Raw genomic sequence first — 22,608 nt, 5'->3', positions numbered from 1 at the left:
GGATCTATGTTTCTTTAAACACCCAACTGTGTCCACTGGTGACAAAGAAGGACTACCTCAAATTCTTCTGCTTCATCTCAAATCAACAACTACACAATTGAAAGTCTTGACATCAACTACACTGAACAATGTGTGGAATATGCTGTTTCAATAAACCAGCCTATATGAACTCTACTAATTGTGCAAAAATAGGTGGACAAACATATTGCCAGAATTATGCAAGAATCTTGAGCATGTGTTCAACTTGTTACTGCAGCTTGTTGGTTCCTTGGAGCAAGAAGATCCTGGGCCAAGGGTCTTTCTGCATGGATTTTGCATGTTCACCCTGTGCATGTGTGGGTTCTCTCCGGGTACTTCCACCACAGATTAAAAGCATGACTGTTAGGTTAATTAAGGCATGTATGAAGCGTACTTACATGCGAAAACCTTGCAGCACAATGTTTTTCGCACAACCTGGCATGTACTAACATGAAGGTTGCATAAAAATGTGCGGAGATCCATGCAACTTTTTGATCTGCTGTGAAAATGTGTGGTACGCAAACATTTTCATTTGACAATAATAAACACAAGAGGCCTAAAACTCATCTTAATACAGTGAAACATGACTCCATTCAGCTTTATTAAATTCATGGAGCATCAAACCTGATGCTTTTTTATGAGTTTGGCTCATATTGTTTAAACATGAGTGATGAAACTGAATCACATTTGGCCTCATAGAACAACATAACACACCTCAGAAAACGATGGTGTCATATCCACGGTGGTTGTGTGCAGGCTGGGTGCAGTCTGCGATTTTTGTGCTGTGTTTCTCTCCTCCTACTCAGGGTGTGATTGACAGGTGCTTCTGCGCAGCTGTTGCTCATCTGTGAGCAATCAACCTGGGCTTTAAGAGGAGTGGAGAACCAGAGGGAGGCGTTGGCTCGTTGTCTCACATAGCGTGGTAAACAGCTAGACCTCTGCTACTCTGCAGTAATTTTCACTGTTCTCCTGACCTTTTGTGTTTTCTCCTCTGCCTCTTAGGAAGACGTGTTTACCGAAGATTCTATGGATTTTTTTGTGCCTCCGGTTAATTTTTGCCATGTCCTGAGGATCAAGGAAATTCAAGCCTCGACGTCTCGGCTGTTAGCCTCCAATCTGCCTCCTTCCCGGATCCAGGTTTCTAGAGTTTTGGTTCACCTGCATCTGACAACCTTCCACCTGCCTGTCCACCCTCCCACGGTGAATACCCCCTTTTATAGAAAGGATAGAAAAAAGAGAAACACTGAATCTGAAGAATCTGGAAACATTTTCCCTTCAGCTGCACCCACCTGCCAACCTCAACCATTGTGGAACAGAATTATTCCTCCCAGGCTTAGGTGAGAGTTCTGCCTTTGTAAGTCAAAACCAAAGAAACTGTTTAGTAATTTTGCCATCTTATGCAGGATTTCTCTAAGCCTCTCTTTTCTCCCTCAGTGAGATCCCAATCCTGTTGCTGATCCAGTCCTGGTTCCAGATCACATTTACTCCTGTAAAACCTAACAAATTGTTAAAACACTGCCTTGGTTCACTCGTGGTTGTTATTCAGTCTGGTGAAAACCCATTATGACAGATGGAAACAACTTCAGCTGGATATGAACTGTAAAACTGTAAATGTACTTTCATTCTCACTGTGTTGGATCAGCAGATTAATTCCAAACAAGTCAGGGTTTGATGATTCCTAAGATGGACAAGATTCACACAATCACACATGTCCATAAATAGGTGCGTATGGTTGAGCATAATTCTGAAACGACGGCAACTTTGGCACAGATGAAGGACCTCGCAAATGGAAGAAGTCGGAGGGAGCGCGTTGTTTTCAAAGATCGTACTAATCCGCTGGCACTTGATGATGCATGGCTTATCAGCCGGTTAGAGCTTTTCAGAGGGAACTGACTGACAGGTCGGGTATTTAACAATGATCCCTGAGCCGTGCCATGCCACCCATATGGGACTGCCTTATCCGTATGTTGCTTAGATAGAAAGTTCCGCATACTATTTGCAGCGAGTGGCCGATTTCTGTCTGTAATCAGAGCCATGGACTGCACTCTTACTGCTATAAGGGCCCCATCTGTACGTGAATGAGCTTTTGTGAATAGAAATTTAATTCAAGATATGTGCAATCTTTTTGTGCTACACACATGTCTCACAAATGCAATGGCACGTTGGCCTCAACTCATGATTCATTTATACTATAATTATAATTATTCTAATTATATTAGTTGTGTTGGAAACAAACCTCAATTTTCTATTTTTTAAGTGACGTCCTGAATGGTTGTAAAGATTTAAAGTACTTCTGTAGTGTGTGTGGTGACAGTCTTCCTAATAGAAAAGTGGGAGGCATATTCACCACATTATTGTGATCAACACTGAGCTAGGATTGAGCTCCATGCAGCAGCTAAACAGCGCTGTTTGGGTTTGATGCACACGTTGTAGAACTAAACAAGTTCGAGCCGACAAACGTTTTATTTTCAGTCAGGCTTGATACGCTAATGTCATTCAAAACATTGTTGGTTTACTGAAATTCACCACAAAACTCTCTCATCATGTGTAGACACAGTCTGTCTTGGTGTTTTTCCACCGAAAGGAACCAGTTCGGTTCTTTGAGCATCACAGCACCGTTTCCATGGTTATTTGGACATGTGCTGGGTGACTTCCTGCTATTTATACTACTTTGCATATATATTTATGGGCAGAGAACGGGTGATCCAAGCGCCACGTGCAACTATGCCAAATTCACCGTAAAGTGGGATGTCTGAGGGCTATGTGTGCGGTGACATGTCTATGCACAATTTTGTACATCTGTATTTTTTTGTGCAGCTCAAGTTTCAGAATTTCTCTCTACCGCAAACTTTTAGTATGAAAGCTGTGCACTCTTTCGTACCCCAGGTCTCTCTAAATTGCCCCAAGGTGTGAGTTTCTGAGCATGGTTGTTTGTACTGTGCATCTCTGTTGCCCTGTGATGGGCTGGCGATCTGTCCCAGGTGAACCCCGCCTCTCGCCCAATGACCACTGGACATTGTCACCCAACTATGTAAGGACAAGTGGGTATAGACAATGAAGGCCTGTCCAGGGTGTACCCCGCCTCTCGCCCATAGACTGCTGGAGATAGGCACCAGCTCCCCCGCGACCCACTATGGAATAAGTGGTAGAAAATGACTGACTGACTGACTGGTTGTATGTACACACACATACTTGACTCAGTTTCACCAGTATGTTTAGGACAGTGGTGATTGCTCTAAGACTGCAAGGGAAGCTCAGCTTCCCCTAAAATGTCAAAAAATAAGTGATCAAATATATACTGTTGTGTGTACATGTCATTGACTAAATATGCGCTCAACCTTTGTTCAGAATCAGCTTCTTATCACTGGTAACGACACAGCTTTCCTCTCACTCATTCCCGCAGCTTCACAGTTCTTTAAACAGTGAGTTCAATAGCGAAGCTAAAATGCTGGGCTTTGTCCTGCCCATCGGACACTCAGCGTCTCTGGGGGTCTATGGGGCAGTGGGCTGGCCTCAGTTGGCCCGGACGCTCAGCTTCTGCATGATGATTGGATGATCTGTCTGATGCTGAATCCCTTTTTGATTGACAGCGAAATGAGCGAACTTCCCCTCCTTGAAAGACCAGCAACCGCCACTGGTTTAAGAGGAATGGGCCAAGATTACAGCAAACCATTGTTACAAGCTTGTGGAAGGATAGCTAAAACCTTTGACCCGATCATACAGTATAAAAGGCCACTATACACAATACTACAGAAATACAGAATATGTAAACTATTGAATTTGTGGCATTTACCAAATAAAAATAAGAATATATATAAGAACAAATAGAAATAGTCCAAAAGTTTAGTCTCATCTAATTTTTTTTTTCATAATCATTCCACTGTGACAAAAGTGTTTGCATTATTACAACCCAAACATGAATTTGGCATTCATGACCTTAATGAGTGTACAGCAAACTTATGTTTGTTTGTACATTAAAGTCAGAGATATTTTAGTTTTACAAACAGTTCCAAACTGGCCTGAAATATGAACATGAATGACACATATTTAAAAACATTTTGTCAGGGATGGTAAAAAGCAACAGATTGCTTTTCATGTTCTCTTTTCTTATTGGTTGCATTCAGTAAAACATGATCATAATAATTTACATGTACATTTTGTGCTTTTATTAAAACACATTAATCACTTTTCCAAACAAATATGCTAAGAACAACTTTGAGCAAATGATGTTACAACAGTTTGATTTGTTATATTGACAAAATATCAAACAATGTTTCACAACATATATATATATATATATATATATATATATATAAATCTATTCCCCAAATCCCTTTTACAAAGAATTGTACTCCATGAGGACCTACATAATAGCACCATGATGTATTACACTTTGAAATCCATGAATCAGCCACAACTTTAAAACCACTGCCGTAATGATGAGTTGGTATCTTCCCTAAGACAGCTCCAACTTTTCACTGAATCACTGTAGGAAATTTGTGTTGTCCCTGACTCTGAGTTGATGACAACTGATCCTTCCGTTTATGCAAGCAACAGGTGACCCATATGGAACACCAGATGCCCTATCAAATGTTGATTTAAATGACACCTTGGCCTCTGTTTATGTTCTCTCAACTCTTTCTGCAGAGTTTCTCAGATGTTGCAGGGTGCATCATTACAAGGATGCCCTCATACCGATCGGAGTGATTTAAGATTAGACATTTGCCGTTAGTGATTCTCAAATATATGTTCAGGACACTGTGAACATGTTCTTTTGATGGTGACAGACATTTTGTCCCTAGCTGCTGCAGGACACCCTTAATAAGCTGCAGCAACATGAGGTTAGCTAGCTTAAGGAAGCTGCTAAATTGATATACAGATATATCTGACTCAACACTTACAGTTACAGTCCTAAAGAAACGCAACATCTTGTTCCTGCTGACAATGTTTTCATGCAGAGTTCTTTGCTGACGTGCATGGCTAAATTTTTCATGCTTCCTTTCTGTTTCGATAGGACTCATTGATAATTCAGCTAGTCAAGTGGTTGCAGTTAATTGTGTGTGAACAAAACCTCACAGGAAAAGTTGTTCTTCTTTATGCAAAAAGGGGCACATGAGGGCTCCACCCCTCTGATTGAAAAAGGAGAAGTAAAGGAGTCCGTGTGGAATGATCAGAAATGTTTGTCAGAGCTCTCTGATGATGGTGCTTTTGTAGTGTGTGGTAATAAATTTCATATTTATCATGATTGTGTGGTTTCTCAAATTGATTACATGAACCCATTTTAATGTTTTGTATTTATGAATTTGAAATGTGGTCTCACAAGATTTTAAGGTGCTTGCATTTCATTCAGCTGCACATGGACCAGACGGCATGTCAGGTATAGATACACCATCTATACTTGTTGTTTTTTTTAATACATTTTATATTAATGGTTATTAAATGAATTGTGCCTTGGAATGTCAAGTTATTAGTTTGACTTTCATGTTTTTGTAGTTTCAAATGCACGGTGTCCTGCTGTCCTTTTTGAGTTAATTCGAATAAATTGTTTGTCTTTGTCTGTCCGTCAGGCTTTGCACAGCTTGTAGACCAGATGACCTGGAAGTGTGTCTTGTAAGGGGGACTGACTACTTTTCTTTGTTTTATTTTGTCTTTTATGTCCTCCTCTCCATTTGAAACCAGTCGCAATGTTTAGCCACAAGCCCTTATGCATAGGAGACTTTATCCTGTTGGTGTAATTCAGGAGTAAAGTCATTTTTGATACTGAAATTTGCTGTGTTGCTGTGTTAGTGTTAGTGTTAACTTTGCTGTGATATTTTGAATTGCTGTGTTTTTTCAGATTGATGTCAGGGCCTCCTTTGACTTTCAGGACATTGTGGAGTATAAAGTTCTGTCTGGAATAACTAGAGCTTTAAGTGCAACGTTTATGTAGCATTTTTTTTCCATACTGTTACCTTGATTGAGTAACTTGACTTTTTGTGTTGAACTTGCTTAGCAACATTTAAAAACTTAATCCAAGTCTTTGGAAGTCATGAGATTTATTGACTATCCTTACCCCCGAACTGACAGCTGTCTAGGGATATGTGAGCAGAGCACAGAGAAGGTGGCATCACACAGACAAACCAAAGGCTGCAGCACCCAATACAGTCTTTCACTGTTAACATTATTGCAAAGGGTGAAAGACACATAAACTGTTATAAACCTATACTTGTAAGATTTATGATATAACATGCCAGCCTGTAATGTAGTTTTGACACAGGGATCTGTGGCTGCACAAAACACAGCCGCATGGCTTGAAGGCTAACACTGTAATTGCAGTTGACCTAAAATCACAAACAGTCTACTAACAACAGTGACAGAGTTTAGACCAGCGTGTTATTTAAAATGTCCTGATAAGGACATACCAGATATGACATTGTTAACTATTACATCAAAGAGAATCATTGCGAAGAGATCACAAATCAATGTTTTTATATTTCACATGAAAGTGGTTTTAATGTTGTGGCTCATTATTGAAATATAATTAACTCATAATTACAACCACATAATTACAACAAACAAAACAAAGCAACAAATCGAGGTTTGATGACAACAAAAAGTGTCTTAAACTGTTCAAAGGCACAAATGTATTGTTGAATTGAAATACATTTTATGAAAGACACCGGTTGTTGTTGATATGTATTATTGAAATAAAATATCAAACGATTGATGATTTACATTACTAAGAATTTAGGGCAGATGTAATTTTAGCAGCTTTGAGAGGAGAAGCAAATAGGATTTAAATGTAAACTTAAGTATCTTTTTTCTGTTGAATTTGTTCTTTGGATAGCTCAAAAGGAAAAAAACCGAGCAGGCTTGCTGGAATATATTCAGCTATTGTGTTATTTGCTGAAAGTCTGGCTCTCTCTCACTCTACTGAAGACTAATTTGACAACTCTGCGAATTCAGGCAAGCAGACTATTTCTCTGTGCATGTCTAGTAAAAGGTTAGCTTCTTCTTTGTGATTTCTCAATCAGATTTATGCAACAATATACACAATAAACTATTATAAAACCTATTTGTGAATTAGTTTGAGTCAATTTACTGGATTATACTGGATCGTGAGCAGAACACAGTCTTCAAAAACAAAAGCAAAGAAATGTGGCAGTGAAGATGTTAACAAAGGTGTGTCCTTCTCTCTATAACACAGCTTTAAGTCCACAGTGAGTCGAGTCATTGTAGCATCCATTAAGAGTGAATGTGTAAAACACAAACAGAATGAATGTGTGAGTAAAAGAGTGGTCGTCTGAACCAGGAAACATTGTTTATTGTACGAATTAAATATTTGGTCTTGAAAGTTGCGTTCTCCCTGCATGTAAAAAGTGTCCATGGCTCTTTTGTATTAAATTAATACCGTTATTGGTTTCCCGCAATTGTTAACCATTGAAGCAAACCGGGCCAACTTGGAAACCAAATTTCTGGTTCCCATTCCCAAAATCAGACACAGCTACATCGATGATGGGGAGTGTCTGGGACACCGGAGAGTCAAATTCCAAAATCGTCCTCTCCTGTCCTGAGCGTGTCTGCAGAATATCAAACAATTAAAAACAACGTGCATTTCTGCATGTTTGCTTTAATGCTATATCACTGCGTCACTCACCTGGCAGCCGTCATACAGTGCACTGACGTAATGCGTGTTCTCATGAGTCAGCTCTTCCCCGCTGCTGCCTCTGAAACGTAGTGCATGTTCGTGACTGTAGGTGGCAGTGTGCAGCCAGGCGGCAGAGTTGAGGCAGTGGTAGGTGAAAGTCTGCTTGGCTGTTGCACTGAGAAGCTTCAGGAAGGTCAGCTGAACGATGTGGATTGAGACACCATCTGACGCAGAGTAGGAAAACTGGAAGAGAAGAAGAGAATGACAGAAGTACACTGATAGGATAAAGTCATTGTCAAATACGGCAGAGAAACAATGAAAACAAAAGATTTGATCCACAGTGCCGTGCAAAACTATTAATTTTCCTTACTTTTTTCCCCAATTTGTCACACTACACACACCAACTTCAGTGTATTTTATCGCAATTTGACATGATAGACCAACACAATGTGGTGCATAATTGTGAAGTAGAAGCAGAATTATATATGATTTAACAATGTTTTACAAATTAAACCATGAAGGGTTTGACCTGCAATCTGTATTCTGGCCCCTGAGTCAGTATAGAACCCCCTTTCACAGCAAGTCTTTCAGGGTATGTTTCGTCTAGCTGTGTTTAGTGACTGAAGTCTTTCATTGCAAAATAAGTCACGCTCAGTCAGTGTCAAGGATTGCTGGTTTCTTGCTGACCAAAGCACAAACAGGAACTTGGGAGCCGCATGGTGAGTAGAGGTGTTTAATGATAACTGAACTTAGAATAAAATAAATAAAATTAAGTATGGAGGCAGGGATGAGAATTGACCAATGAACCAGAAGAGCTAATCAGGTGAAATGTGGAGCAGCTGGGGCAGAGAGAATGCAGAGCAACTCAAGGAAGAAGGCTAATTAACACTAATGAGTAGAAACACAGAGAAATCCAGGGGAGTAACAGGAAAGCAACTGTAGATTGATTCAGAACACCAAAACACAAAATAATGCAAAACACCTAACAACAACAAGCATAAGGAACATAACTAAAGAAGGCAAAACCAAAAAATAAAACGTAAAAAACTTATCCAAATACCCACAAAAGAAATTATAATCTCAGTCACAAAATTCATTCTTATGTTTATAACCACAGTCATAGCCACTGCTAGCCTGGAAAACAGCCCATTTCAAGAAGCCAGTTTCTATCCTCAGATATCATCTGACTTAACAAACTCCTGTGACAATCATCCTTTTCTTTGTGTTTCCTGTGGTGTTGTTTCTTGTTATGTTTATAAGAGGGTCTATGGGAGGAGGGAGGGAAACAGAGAGAGGGATTTGTGCCATATATGTTATATCTAGGATCTATTTATATCTGCAGCTTGGAATATGTAATGACGTGTGAAAAAGATTATTGTCCCTATGGGACAATAAAGTCTGTCTGTCTGTCTGTCTGTCTGTCTGTCTGTCTGTCTGTCTGTCTATGAAAGAAAACTGTGATGAGGACAGTCTTGTCATTTTCTAGCAGCACCCTCACACAGAACATCAGGGTTGTATTTGTTTAGTTGAGGATATATCAGCAGAACTAATCTTTGTCTTCACTGACTAAAAGTCTTCCCTCAGACCTTAGAATTAGCTGTTGCCTGTAATTGTGGAAACTGATGCTAAAATAAGCATAGCTGTTATTCTGGTAATTTATGGTCCTTACCAAACCAGTACTTTCTTTAAAAGCATCCTCAGGGCTGCGGCAAGCGTATCAATCAGTCCAGACTTTTAACCTATTCACTTGACTAATGTCCAGCATGGGAACAAACCAATCTGCACGGACAACTATCACATTTCCTCCCTGTTGTCATGGAAAAGAGCACTATGCTATTTTAGATTAAAAAGAATTTATAATTACAAAAAAAATAAGTTCTGTTGCATGCATCACAAAATTTTCTTTGAATATATTTTCCAAAAACCTAGTAAGAATAATTTATCACATTGTACCTGTTTTCCTTTCCGGAATTTACTGTACCAGGTGCCTGATTTTTCCCCTTTCCAGGCTGCTAATTTCACCTGATGGAAACAAACAACATAAAGTTAGTTTGTACTGCAATAAAACAGGAGGTGATTTAACAAACTCTTACTACAAGCTGTATAAACTAACCGACTGGAACTTTTTGTCAGGGTACAAACACGTTTCCCCCTGCGCAGTAAAGTTACAGAAAGCTTTAAAGGCATCCCTGTGGCAGCCCTGGTTGGGGTCGATCCAGTAGTCCCCTGCAAAGCAACAAACACAAATTCATCAAAAGGAAATTAATGTTATACAGATGCAAAAGAGAAGAAGTCTGGTAGTCATGATCTGAAAAGACCATAAAGTAATAAATTACCACTGGGGAGCTCTGGGTGGAGGAGCCAGAGCTCTTTGCAGGTGCGTGCGGGGCTATGGTATGTCCCCTGTGGATTACGAAGACCCTCCACCTCAACTTTCATTGATGAAAGTGAAGCAAACACTTCTTCCATGCCTTGACCCTCTTTAGCCTTCTCCAAACCATCCTGCTCGGCCTGGTCACCTTGCATCCAGCCTTCCTCCTCTCCTCCGTCTATGGTCTCCTCCTCCTCCTCAAACGCAGCACCATTCACCACAGTTTGAGTTCTTCTTCTTCTTCCTTGCTCTGGCAGATGTGAAAGACCAAAAGCAGCCCGTCCCTTAGGAGAGGAAAACAAAGAGGAAATTGAGGCAGAGCTTAAATGAATACAGACACTTTGTTGAAAAGTAGAACAGAGGTGACTGCACTCATATGTCTAAAAATAAAATAAACTTTAGCAATGTAATGTAATTTTGTAAGCAGAACTCACTGGTGGTCCTGGAAGCCCTGCAGGGCCAGTATCTCCTCTGGGACCAACTGGACCCTAAATAAGAAACAATGTAATGCATTTTGGATTGTACTGTGGGGCAGCTAAGATAGAGTGTGATAACAAGGAATAATGAAATCATGACAAGCAATGAACATCAACTGTACCTGGTTTCCTTTGGAGCCTTTTTGACCAATAGTACCCTATTAGAAAATGTGAGGGGTTGAAAAGGGTTGAAAGCACAAATGCAGGAGTATTTCTACAGAAAATTATCAGGTTAACAAATGTGGGGCAACTTTGCAAGCTGTGTGATGGCCTAGTTTACTCACAGACAGCCCTGTTGGGCCAGGAGGTCCAGGTGGGCCCGGTGGGCCGACAGGGCCCTGGTTTTTATACAAGGAAAACAAACTATTAGCAAAGAAGAGTAGCTCTAATGGAAACCAAAATATATTGAAATAACTGCTGTCACTGTAACTGCTTTTATTATTTATCATAAGGTTTCTTCTTGTTTCTAGTTTAGAGCTTTTTTTCAGCGATTGTAAAAAAGCAAGAAAGGTTGTCTTTTATTTGGGTTTATGTTTTGATTAAATCATTAATTTAAAGAGAAGTTTTAACAAGAGGGCAACAAGGATAATATACTAATGAATATTTGCTGTTCTTTAAGTGTATTAGATTAATTATTTTTCTAAACTCAGTGAAAAAAAGTTTGAAATCACTGGGATTTTAATATTTAATAAAATCGTTGCGACTGTAATCTTTCCCATAATCGAGCAGCACTAGCGGGGCGACAATGCTTATTTTTTATTTTTGTCACAACACGACTTACTGTAACTGATCTGAATTGTGCTGAATTACCATAAAGCTGTATCAAAACACAAGGTAAACATGCCAAGTGTATGTGTTCAGAATTAAAAAAAAGCTACGCAGGTTTTAGGTGACATGTCATCACATTCTAGTTGTTTTTTTAAAGATGGATAATCCTGTGTTGCAGCATCATATTATCTGACCTGCAGAAACTCTGTTTGAGACATAAATCTGTTAGTGTCGAGAGGCAACAGATCGGAGCGTTTGCAGCATCCTGAACGTCACTGGTGAGTAACTGAGACGCAGGGATGAAATGTAGTGAGTTATTATCCTGCACTTTAGTCGACTGAGGTGTCCGGCTAATAATGGTTTGGAACAAGTGGCTAATCTTAAATGATTTAGCTCTATATAAGGGATAAAAAAGCCAGATCTGGAGATCTACAGCCCTAAGATTTGCAAGCATGTATTTCCATTTTGCTTCTATTTAAATTCTGAATGTTTCCTGAAACAATTTCAGTAGAAAACAATAATTGTTCTGTTTTGGAACACAGGTTTGTGTGAAAGTGTGAGTGCGTTCAGCACCTCATCTCCTTTTGGACCTTGGAGGCCTTGGTTTCCTGGGAGGCCTCTGTCACCCTTCTCTCCAATGTCTCCTGGAGGTCCTATCAGTCCAATCAGTCCACCATGACCCTGCATTGATATCACGAATGAGGCTAAAAACAACTGACGTGAAAATATTGCAGTGAAAGAAAGTGTGTGTATTAATAATGAACCTTGTCTCCCTTCCTGCCGGGGTCTCCCTTCAGTCCAGGTAGACCTGGTGGACCCTAAAGAGTTAAACGTTATGGAGTCAAATGCAGTTTGTTGAAAGCTTAAAATCGTGGATCTCAACCCCTGGTCCAACAATGTCAGTGTCCTTCAACTTTTGAATGTGTTCCTGGTCCAACATACCTGCATCAAGTGGCTAAATTGCTTCCTCAGCATTTAGCCATGTTCTACATAGTCTATCTGATGACCTAATTGTTTGATTCAGGTGTGCTTAAGCAGAGACACACCTAAAAACTGTAGGACATCGGCCATCAGAGGCTGGAGTTTGAGACACCTGCTTTGGATGATCCCACCTAACTATCTCACCTTGTCCCAGGACCTTGCACTGAGGTAAGCAAATGGAAAGTAACTGAAAGATCCAATTTGTTTTGAAATTACAATAAAAATATCACACATTTTGGTTACAACTATCTCTTGTTCAGAAAAAATATATTTTGTAAAAGTGCATATTTTTATTTAGCTCGATTTGCCTTAACTGACATTTTTACATTGATTGATCTTACCATTGGACCTGGTGGACCTGTTTGACCTGGTGGCCCATTTAAACCCTGCTCGCCCTGATGGACACACACACACAAAACAAGAAAATTATTGAGCAGCAGCTTTTATCCTTCTTTTTTTCTATTTGTAAACACAGACTTACTGCAGGGCCAGGGATTCCTCTCAGGCCCTGGGGGCCAGGTTTCCCTGGATGCCCCTGAGAACCTCTGGGTCCTGTCTTCCCAATGGGACCCTCCAGTCCAAGAGCGCCCTGAAACAGGAGAAACATGGGACACCCTCAAAGATTGGCTTAAGAGTTTTTTTCTTTAGAAGAGATGTTTCAATCATTTACCTTTGTTCCTTTCAAGCCTTCTTTACCTTCCTTCCCTGGTTTCCCTAAGTGACCCTGAACATTTACAGGTGTGTTGAATGTAGCAGGACATCATTTAAATGATGAAACTTTAAACTGAGAGTATTTCAGAAGAACAAACAGGCTACAATAAGAGACACAAACCCTTCGTCCAGGAGGCCCAGATGGTCCAGGTTCCCCCGTCGGCCCTGGGGGTCCCTGAGAAATCCAAAGAATCAGGTTACGTTGTGTGATAACATCACCTTTTATGATAACTGACGGAACGTTTCTAAGGATGTCAAAGTTCATAGGTCACAAAGAGAGACATACAGATTTCCCAGGTTCTCCTGTGTCTCCTTTAGATCCAGGAAGGCCGTCTACACCCTAACAGGAAGAGAAAATTATGGGCAGAGGCAATCTAAACTTCAAAACATGCAGAACTGCATTTAAAAAACAGCAGAGTAGAAAAACTATTAAGAAAAAAACAGCTAGGGCTTTACAAAAAGTTTGTGCAAAACAATGGGTAAACTGCAAATATGTAGTGAATTGCACACAAATAGCAAACAAGCCGAACACGTTTAAAACAAATATGCAAATGCACACAAATATTTTGATTGCCATTGTATTTATTTGTTTTTTATTTTCTTTTTATTTGTTTGGAACAGCTCATTATCTTTCACTGGCAAACTTGTAAGCATGTACTTAAAAATGTTAATGAATAGAATAAATAAGAAATACATTCATTAAACAAATTGTATACTTTGTCATTTTTGTAGTTTCTTAAGGTGCTAATATAAAAGCTGCAACGTATGTATGTAAATGTACTTAAACAGCTGTGGTTAGGTATCAAAAGACTTGTTTCTAGACCTTTATCTCATCCGTAATTAAAAAATCTTGTTTAATCAAAGTTCAACTAAGTAAATACTTTTTTTAAATTTTCCTTTAAAATGAAATTTTAGTTTACATTTGTTTTTAAAGTGTACAGGTACATATATCAATGAAATGTTCTCATGCAAACAACTTATGATTCTAAAAAATATAGAATAAGTTTGTAATATGTATGGCTGTAATGTATTAATCTTCCATCAGTGCTTTCCAGAAGTGGAACAAGGTCATTACTTCCTAAGTTACAAGTTAATGACAGGAAACAAACGATACGGATAAACATTTCGTTTTCACTATTACGGTAGATTTTTGACTTTAATAAAAGCATCAAGTAATTTCAAGTAGAGACGCTCAAGTCAAAGTCAGGTCACAAGTTATTAGTAATAAAGTCAAAGTCGAGTCGTAAGTCTTTTCTAATATAACAAAGTCAAGTGTCAAGTAAAAGTCCACACCTCCAGTGCTTTCCCAGAACTTTAAAATTGGATTCACTTTTTTTAAAATGTTTGCTTTATAAGAATGAAGTAAACAGACGAACAATTAGCATTTTACAGATGATTTAAAGAAGACAGCAAGAATAATTTGCAATTTCAAACAAGCACTCACGTTGGGTCCAGCCTCTCCCTGCTGTCCGAGGTCACCAGTCAGACCGATAGGACCCTGTGGAAAGAAGAAACTTCAAAAATATTATACAATACTCCATGTTTCAGGGATACCCCCTATAGTCTAAACACTTATTTTGTTCATTTAACAATGTTAATGTACAATTGCCAAGAAATTTTAAAGGTACAGTTAAACCCAAAATTAGTCATTAAACAAAGAAGCTTGATTCTGATAGAAAAAGAGATGGACATCTATAAAACAATGTTAAAAGAGTATCCATTTTGAAAAGAAAATCTTTTTTGTGTAGTTATTTACATTTTATTAATAATTTTCATGTAAAAAATAGTTTTACCCCTCTTTATAATCAATAGAACAATCTTTATTTGCATTACAACAATCAAACCCTTCTTATAATTGCTGACCAGCTTTTTGCATGTTTTTACATGTATTTTGAAGATTTATCTTTAAGGATGAGCTCCAGGTCTGTGTGGTTGGGGGACCTCCTTGCCATCAACCCAATCTTTAGCTTCATCCACCGATTCTTTATTGGATTCTCTGCCAGGACTCTGGCTGGGCCACTCCAAAACAGTAATATATTACTTATACTGTAAGCAGACAATTATGAGTTAACTTTAGAAAAGCAAGTATATTTTTCTTATCCTGGGACCAGTGCAGCAAATGGACCAAGACAACTGCTGACCTCAGCACAGAGGAACCGGAGGAACTAAAGTAACCACCTCCGCAATTTTATTAAGGAGCCTCATAAATTACAGTGTCATAAGCAGCAATTAATTATGTCAAGGACACCCTTACATTCTAAAAGTACACAACAAGCAAGATATTTACAGTGTGCATTAATGTGGTTCAATTAGTTAACACCCTGGATATTACATATCAATTTCCTCTTTTTGTTTTGCTGTCACTCAACAGGTCTATGGCTCAAACTAAGCATGAATTAATGTGAATACCCCTATGCATGGATTCATTGACTCAGTGTGTGGTAAACAGCAAGTATACCCATTGTTGGTTCTATTTTTAAAATTTTAAATGCTCTGGTTTTTACAAGGTTCTAAAAATATTTAAATATAACATTAAGTGTACAAAACTGAACATAGCAGATTTCAGGATATCATTTATTGAATAAAGATGAAGCTACAGTGGAAAAGTTGTTCAAATAATTTATACCCTGAAAATCTAACAGTGTCTTTTTTTCAATTACCTTTTGTATCATTTGTTGAAAATCTAATTTACAAAAAACATACATTTTTATTTATTATAATTATTACTATATATAGATATAATCTATCTAAAATAAGTGCAATATTTTTTTATTTAGGGGCTTTTTACCATACCATTTCTGTGGCAGTAAACATCAAAATTGGCCTCAGGTTGATCAAAAATATATGGTGCAGCAGTGTATTAACCTATGTATTATACCTATGTATATACAGCTTTATTGCACCTAAGATGGTGCAATAAAGCTGTATATATCTGAGTGGAAAGTCGTTGTTCACATGAACTAATGATAATATAAACTGAGGCTTGTGCACACCGAGCTATGAAAAGACTTTAACTGAGGCAAGTGAGGCTTGTAGTTCTCTTGTGTACTCCTGGATTATTGTCGATGAGCTCTTGGAATAATTTTGGTAGAGCGGCTACTCCTGGGAAGGTTCACCACTGTTCTGCTTTCTCTATTTGTTGCTCTTACTGTGGTTTGCTGGACGCCACGGAGTGCTGTAAGTAAAACTGAACTTTTGTAGTCAATCATAATTATTTAATGATTTAACCAGAAGGTGCCAAACATTCGCAAACACTTGATGGAATGTGTTACCCTTATTTTATCACATAGTGCTATGTAGGTTTGGATGGCTCATTTTTTCCTTAATGAATGAAATCGCCATTTGAAAACTGCTTCTTGTATTTACCCAGGTTATCGCTGTCTAATTTAAAATTAGTTTGATGATCTAAAACATTTATGAGTGACAAAGGTGCATAAAAAGAAGAAACCTGTGAGGGGGTAAATACTTTTTAACAGCACTGTGTGTTACATTAAAACAGCAATTCTAAAAGACATACACAAACTTGTTCATACATGTAAACTTGATATATGTTTTAATATTATATTTACAACCATTCATTTGGTATTTCTTCAATTCTGTAAACATGTTTGTACATTTTCATGTACAACTAATGTTGTTTGTGTATTTTACAGTGTTTCATTGTATAGAACAACGTACAGTACACAAAGTGAGTGTCTCTTACAGCATTGCCCTTTGCTCCGTCTTCTCCTGGAATGCCCCTGGCCCCTGGAGGACCAGCTGCTCCTGGAGGGCCCGTATCTCCTTTTTCGCCTTGATCTCCTTTGTCACCCTGTAAGTTATAGGAGAGTAGTGAGTAAACGTAAAGTGTGGGAGACGAATAAGAGAGGACTGCACACTCAAGGCAATTAAATTAACTGTAAAATCTATTTTAATCCAAAGACCTGTTGACCAAAAGCCAAACAAACTCACCAGCCTTCCTGGAATACCGACTGGTCCAGGGTCACCGGCTTCACCGTCCTCTCCCTAAGAGAAAAAAAATTAGTTGCAAAGAGTATAAAAAGTTTAACGAGGATAACAAAACAATATTAACAGATATCAGAGATTATTCCTTGTTTTACCTTCTCCCCGACAACACCGGGCTGCCCAATCATCCCAGGTCTACCAGTTTGTCCCTGTGCCACACAGATCATGGGTATTACCTTAGAATTTAGTTCTGGAAGGATTAAAGATCCATAATGGCATAAAGCATTACCAGTCCTCCGATTGGTCCTTGAGCACCATTAGGGCCTTGTAGTCCAGGTGGACCCTAAAGCCATGGGATGAAGAATTAATCAGAGTAATTTTACCAATTATTTGCAAAATTAAAAAAACGTGTAGTAAGAAACATGTATATAAAGAGAATAAAAGCTCACCATCAGACCAACATGTCCACTATCTCCCTTTTCTCCAGGTAAGCCAGGCATTCCCTTGGATTAAACATACAGTATTAATTGACTGAAATAAAACCAAATCAAGAGCCTTCAAGGACCCTTACAATAACAAATCTAACCTGTAATCCTCTCGGCCCTCTGGAGCCCTTAAAACCACGGGGTCCCTCGTCTCCTTTGGGACCGTACATGCCCTGCTGGCCTCGAGGACCTGCCAGTCCGTCTAAACCCTGTTACACAAATAGAGCCAGGCGTGAACACAATTAGGATGAGCGATATCTAGTGACATTAGAGTGACTTCAGGGACAATGAATTGATTAGTACTAATGTGAAGAACCTCTAATGTATTTGTTAAACATGCTGAAAACTACATTTGCAGTAGTTGCTCTCTTGCCACTAATTACATGTGAGGAATTATACCATTGTGATCATGTAGTGAAAATGATTAGAGAAGAGGTGAAAAACTCACTGGAAGTCCTGGCTGACCAACTGGCCCCTGAGTGCCAGTAGGACCTGAGGGGCCCTGTTGAGATAGCACCAAAGAATAATACATGATTGGATCAGCTGACCCTAACAGTTCATGTTGAAGTATTTCCCCAGCTCCATACTCACCGCTTCCCCTTTGTCTCCTTTGCTGCCTTTCTGTCCGGGTCCTCCCTGCTCTCCCTGTGGACACAAACGCACAACCTATGTCTGCATGGCAAACACCATAGACATAAACCAAGAGAGCAGTGGATGACCTGACAATTGTCAGCTTGACCGGCACGGAATGGTGACCAGCTAGTCAGAAACCTAAAAATCCAATCTTTCTTTCAATTAATGAACACACCATACCAAGGGCTAACATACCAGGTTAAAAGAACAGTTTTCAATATGGAAATTGTTACTGAGGAACAAAGACTCAAATATAAAATGTTTTTGGTATCATTGAGTTGTTTAACATGAAATCAGAAGAAACACAACCGTTGTGAGAATCTATTTAACAGAAAGCTGTGTTTTCTACAGCAATATGCCAGCTGTTCATTCTGGCTGCTAATTTTAAACAGGGGCTCATGATTCAGCAGATAACAGGAAGGCTCAACCAATTATGGTAAAGTTGTTCTGTTTTAGTCTTTTGAGCTCTGACTGTTGTAGAACATGCAGAATGTGGAAATGTTGGTAGCTTTGTGGAGATCTCAGAATGAGGGTAAGGGTCTACAGTACTCATGGAGACTGCTGTTTCCAGTAAATAATGCTAACTATGAAAACCTTGCTAACTGCTAGCTTACAATGCTAAAGACGGTTATTAATCAAAGACAAAAGCATTACAGAATTGACTTTTGGTGTGACGCTTTAGAAGGAAGGGAAGAAAAGTGCGTTTTGAATGCTGTTAATTATAGCTGTTAAAGATTAATCAGAATAAGCTATAATCTGTATTAGGACATGCGAGCTGAGTCAGAGAGAACGGATATTGACCACAAAACCTTTATTAGGGATTTTCCAGTGGTAACCCATCCTTCATGCTTTACCTTATCCCCATCATCCCCAGAAGGTCCTGCAGGCCCTGTTGCTCCAGGCATTCCTACCGGGCCCTGATCCCCATCTTTACCTGCCGGTCCAATCGGGCCCTTCTCTCCCTGAGACAAATAATCCGCAAATTTTAAAGTGTGTGATTAGGATACAAACTATGCAGACAAAAAAATTACATATGCAAGTTGTTCTTTTCATATTCTCTGTTTGAGATTGTTTTCTAAAATAACATCTAATGCCACCAGACAAAATGATTCAAATAAAAACTACAGCATCGCAAAAAGTATGCTGATAATTACAGGCTCCCCCTTCTCTCCCATTGGTCCTGGTCCTCCAACCGCTCCTGCACGACCAGGCTGTCCAATTGCGCCAGCTGGTCCCGGAGGTCCCCTTTCTCCTGATGGCCCCTACAGACAACATAAAAGCCCTTTAAATATATTCATGTGCAAAAGTACTGGGACAAAAAAAGTATGCACACCTGCAGAAATCCTGATAAAGGAGTTAAAGTGAATATGAACTGTGAATCAGAACTGTTGTGTTTTAACTCACCGCAGATCCGGGCGATCCACCAGGTCCTGTAGCTCCTTTCAGACCAGGAGGTCCCTGTAAATGTCCATCAAGCATTTTATTTTACACTAAATAGCAGTAAATTCTACAAGAGCTTCACAAAAATATGAACATGGATGTACAGTATGTTAGCAGTTATGCATGTGCGTATGTGGTACCATAACTCCAGGAGCTCCTCTGCTCCCTCTGAACCCTTTCAGTCCTGTTGGACCACTCTTTCCAGATGTCCCAGGTAAACCAGGATCCCCCTAAAACAAAAGTGGATATGGGTATACAGTATAAATTGAAAAATAAAGTATAAATTGAATAATTAGAACATAAATAATTAGTCTGTGAAACAATGATATTTGTCTGCATCTGACCTTTCCACCTTCTTTCCCTGCAGCTCCAGGTAAACCGTGCTCTCCAGGCACACCTGGTGCTCCCGGGTGACCTCGGTCCCCTGTTGGTCCAGGTTCCCCTGATTTACCCTAAAACCCACATCATACGTCAGTTCAGTCATTCTCAATAACAGTAATAGGATATAATAATTTAGTTATATTGGACAACATGTACTGTAAATTGGTGTTGAATATAAAAATGCCTGAGTAGAAATGGAGTGTATTGAAATAACCTCAACTGAGTAAGAAATTTGACTGAATTGGAATGTATATATTGCTGTATGTAACTGGATATAAATTGAACCTATTTAACTAGAATAAACGGAATTATTTTTGAATTGAACTGCATTGAATTTAAATGCATTGAAATTAATTGAAATCACATGGAAAAACTTGTATTGAAATAACTTGAAATAAATTCAGTTTAATGAACTAAAATTGCTTGAATTTGATTAAATTGAATACAAATAAGTTCAATTAAATTGAACTGAATTGAAAGTCAATAAACTGCTACTTTAATTGAACATATTTATATTGAATTGAATTACACTGAAATAAATTAGGCAAAATTAAGTGGAACCGATTTAAACTGATCTGAAATAATATGCATTAAAATAAATTGAAATGAATTTATCTTTCTTACCTGAATGGGGTTCAACCGAGAGATTTAATGCAGTTAGATTTAAATGAACTGAACTAGAACGAATTGAGTTGACACCAACTGAACTGAGGAAATGTATTGGAATGTTTTTGAATTGAATTCAATGTAATGCAACAATAAAATATTGAATTTGATTAAACTGAATTTAAAATGTAATTAAATTTTACTGTAAAAACTAATTTAACTGAGTTAAACTGAATTTAATTTATTTAAACAGAACTAAAATAAGCAGTATTGCTATTGAATTGAACTGAACTGAGTAAGATTGAACTGAGTTAGATTAAAGTGATTTGAAGTAAACGAATTGAACTGAGTCCTAAAGCACAACAATGGACAAATTTTAAATTACAACAACACATTCAAACAGTTGCACCTACTTGTGGTCCAACCACACCTGAAGGCCCTGGAGGTCCTGTTTTTCCTTGAAAGCCCTGAAAAAAAGTTGGTTATTAAATACTGATAGTAGGTGTGAAGTCCTTTTAGACTACCTCATTAGGTCATAATTGAAATGTGATTAAGACCAACACTCCCAGCTGGTTCAAGATGTGATCTTCATGCTGCTAATAGCCATTTCTGAGGCCAGGAGAAGGTTATTGTTCTAAGTTTAGGGTTTGACTTGGATGGAAGAATGAGAGAAGGTGGAAGTCAATGATTTGTCGTGATTAGGAAGTCTGGGCAAGTGCTTCTTAGGTGGATGTGTATGGAGAAAAAAATCTATTTTTCCTCATAACCTTTCATACTGTCACTCACTGGCTCTCCTCTTTGACCCGGATGACCCGGAAGTCCATCCTTCCCTGCTGGACCCTTTAAACACGAACCCACAAAGACAGAGACAAAATGGCATTCAAAATAAATACATAAATAGCAGCTGAAAACACAAAAAAAAAAAACATTGACGCTAAATCTAGAAAATGTAAAATACTGTACTAGTATTTTTATGTTAATCATTATAATGCAGTGTTTAAAATATAACAAACATTCTCTTTCTGTAAAATAAAGTCTACTAAAACTAATTTCACATTGAGCTGTGTCAGTAACGTTTAGTGGATTCAAATTAGTGAAGCCAGAGAGTAAAAACAGAGAAGCTGATATTAAACTGTCAGGGTTTGTGTAGCGGAGGACCCTGGAATGCAGACGAGCAGGCAGCATGACGTTAAGTGAAATGATTTTATTAACAAAACTTACTATGGACGGTGAAGGCAAAAACAGACATGGGCAGGATGGCAAGACAGGTTTGGCATAATCAAAGGACAAGACATGAACAGAGAGAGTGATCGGAACAGAACAGTTGTGTATATATGGAGCAAGAACCAGGTGAAACGAGAAGACTGAATGCTAGATACAGGTGAACCAAATGAAGATAATTGAAAACAGGCAGGACAGAACAAAACGTGGCTGGAGCAGAACAGAGACTCTTGAATACAAACTAATAGAAATACAACTAGTAAACTATGAAATTAAAGCTTAACCAGATCCAAAAACCTAACTTGACAAAACATGAACTGGAAGACAAACACTAAAGCATGACCAGGAAAATAACAGAAGCATGATTCAAAACCAATGAAGAATAATAAGAAGAAGAACACAAAAACACCCACAAATCATGACATAAACAGCAACAACTGTGGACATTACTTCTATAAAGAATAATACCAAGTCAGCGTCACAATAAATATGTATTTTTTTAATTTGTTTATATTGTCTTTTGTGCTATTTTAAAATTTGCTGATTAGTACTTTACTCAAGAGACCTCTCAAGGAGCTGTTAAAACACAGTTTGTTGTACCGTGCGTTTGCACACTGCATTGACGATAAAGTGCATTCTATTCTATTCTATTCTATTCTATTCTATTCTATTCTATAGAGTTAGCAGGACAATCCAAATCTTCATTTGGGCTGTCATTTTTAATTTATGGGTTAGAAGATGCCCCTGTCTATGGCAAAGGAAGCTTTGTTTGCAATAACAGGTACATGAATGTGGTTACAACTTCATGGTCAGCAAAGGTTTACAAAGTGGTAATTGCTAAAACTTTGTTTGAAATGGATGAAGTTAAACAATGGTTTAACACTGGTTGTGATTCTGGTTCACAGATCTCACTGATCTACTGACAGCCAAAATGTACACATTCAA

At 38.4% G+C, this 22,608-nt stretch overlaps 1 protein-coding gene and 1 long non-coding RNA gene across 2 annotated transcripts in view; one reads left to right on the top strand and one right to left on the bottom strand.

Annotated features, from left to right (window-relative positions):
• The first annotated feature begins 808 nt into the window (after nucleotides 1-808).
• LOC124868872 lies at nucleotides 809-2,683 on the top strand. The gene is made up of 2 exons (XR_007038422.1): nucleotides 809-1,355; nucleotides 1,453-2,683. It is a non-coding gene; the product is annotated as an uncharacterized LOC124868872 (long non-coding RNA).
• A 1,171-nt stretch (nucleotides 2,684-3,854) lies between these two features.
• The window catches only part of LOC124868642 (collagen alpha-1(XI) chain-like), a 75,445-nt gene continuing 56,691 nt past the window's right edge, over nucleotides 3,855-22,608 (bottom strand). The window contains exons 36-66 of the mRNA XM_047366111.1: nucleotides 21,229-21,282; nucleotides 20,856-20,909; nucleotides 19,800-19,907; nucleotides 19,596-19,685; nucleotides 19,420-19,473; nucleotides 19,170-19,277; nucleotides 18,870-18,977; nucleotides 17,974-18,027; nucleotides 17,831-17,884; nucleotides 17,484-17,591; nucleotides 17,347-17,400; nucleotides 17,187-17,240; nucleotides 17,053-17,106; nucleotides 16,904-16,957; nucleotides 16,656-16,763; nucleotides 14,397-14,450; nucleotides 13,239-13,292; nucleotides 13,074-13,127; nucleotides 12,912-12,965; nucleotides 12,723-12,830; nucleotides 12,583-12,636; nucleotides 12,025-12,078; nucleotides 11,834-11,941; nucleotides 10,777-10,830; nucleotides 10,615-10,650; nucleotides 10,451-10,504; nucleotides 9,982-10,300; nucleotides 9,759-9,871; nucleotides 9,599-9,667; nucleotides 7,655-7,888; nucleotides 3,855-7,577 (exon numbers count right to left, since the gene is read on the bottom strand). Coding sequence (XP_047222067.1) covers nucleotides 7,431-7,577; nucleotides 7,655-7,888; nucleotides 9,599-9,667; nucleotides 9,759-9,871; nucleotides 9,982-10,300; nucleotides 10,451-10,504; nucleotides 10,615-10,650; nucleotides 10,777-10,830; nucleotides 11,834-11,941; nucleotides 12,025-12,078; nucleotides 12,583-12,636; nucleotides 12,723-12,830; nucleotides 12,912-12,965; nucleotides 13,074-13,127; nucleotides 13,239-13,292; nucleotides 14,397-14,450; nucleotides 16,656-16,763; nucleotides 16,904-16,957; nucleotides 17,053-17,106; nucleotides 17,187-17,240; nucleotides 17,347-17,400; nucleotides 17,484-17,591; nucleotides 17,831-17,884; nucleotides 17,974-18,027; nucleotides 18,870-18,977; nucleotides 19,170-19,277; nucleotides 19,420-19,473; nucleotides 19,596-19,685; nucleotides 19,800-19,907; nucleotides 20,856-20,909; nucleotides 21,229-21,282 — 2,682 coding nt within the window. The 3' untranslated portion in view covers nucleotides 3,855-7,430. The remainder of the gene's footprint in view (nucleotides 7,578-7,654; nucleotides 7,889-9,598; nucleotides 9,668-9,758; nucleotides 9,872-9,981; nucleotides 10,301-10,450; nucleotides 10,505-10,614; nucleotides 10,651-10,776; nucleotides 10,831-11,833; nucleotides 11,942-12,024; nucleotides 12,079-12,582; nucleotides 12,637-12,722; nucleotides 12,831-12,911; nucleotides 12,966-13,073; nucleotides 13,128-13,238; nucleotides 13,293-14,396; nucleotides 14,451-16,655; nucleotides 16,764-16,903; nucleotides 16,958-17,052; nucleotides 17,107-17,186; nucleotides 17,241-17,346; nucleotides 17,401-17,483; nucleotides 17,592-17,830; nucleotides 17,885-17,973; nucleotides 18,028-18,869; nucleotides 18,978-19,169; nucleotides 19,278-19,419; nucleotides 19,474-19,595; nucleotides 19,686-19,799; nucleotides 19,908-20,855; nucleotides 20,910-21,228; nucleotides 21,283-22,608) is intronic.

This window comes from Girardinichthys multiradiatus, chromosome 5 (genome assembly GCF_021462225.1).
Source record: "Girardinichthys multiradiatus isolate DD_20200921_A chromosome 5, DD_fGirMul_XY1, whole genome shotgun sequence".
NCBI lineage: Eukaryota > Metazoa > Chordata > Actinopteri > Cyprinodontiformes > Goodeidae > Girardinichthys > Girardinichthys multiradiatus.
This window is presented reverse-complemented; position numbering and strand designations above follow the sequence as displayed.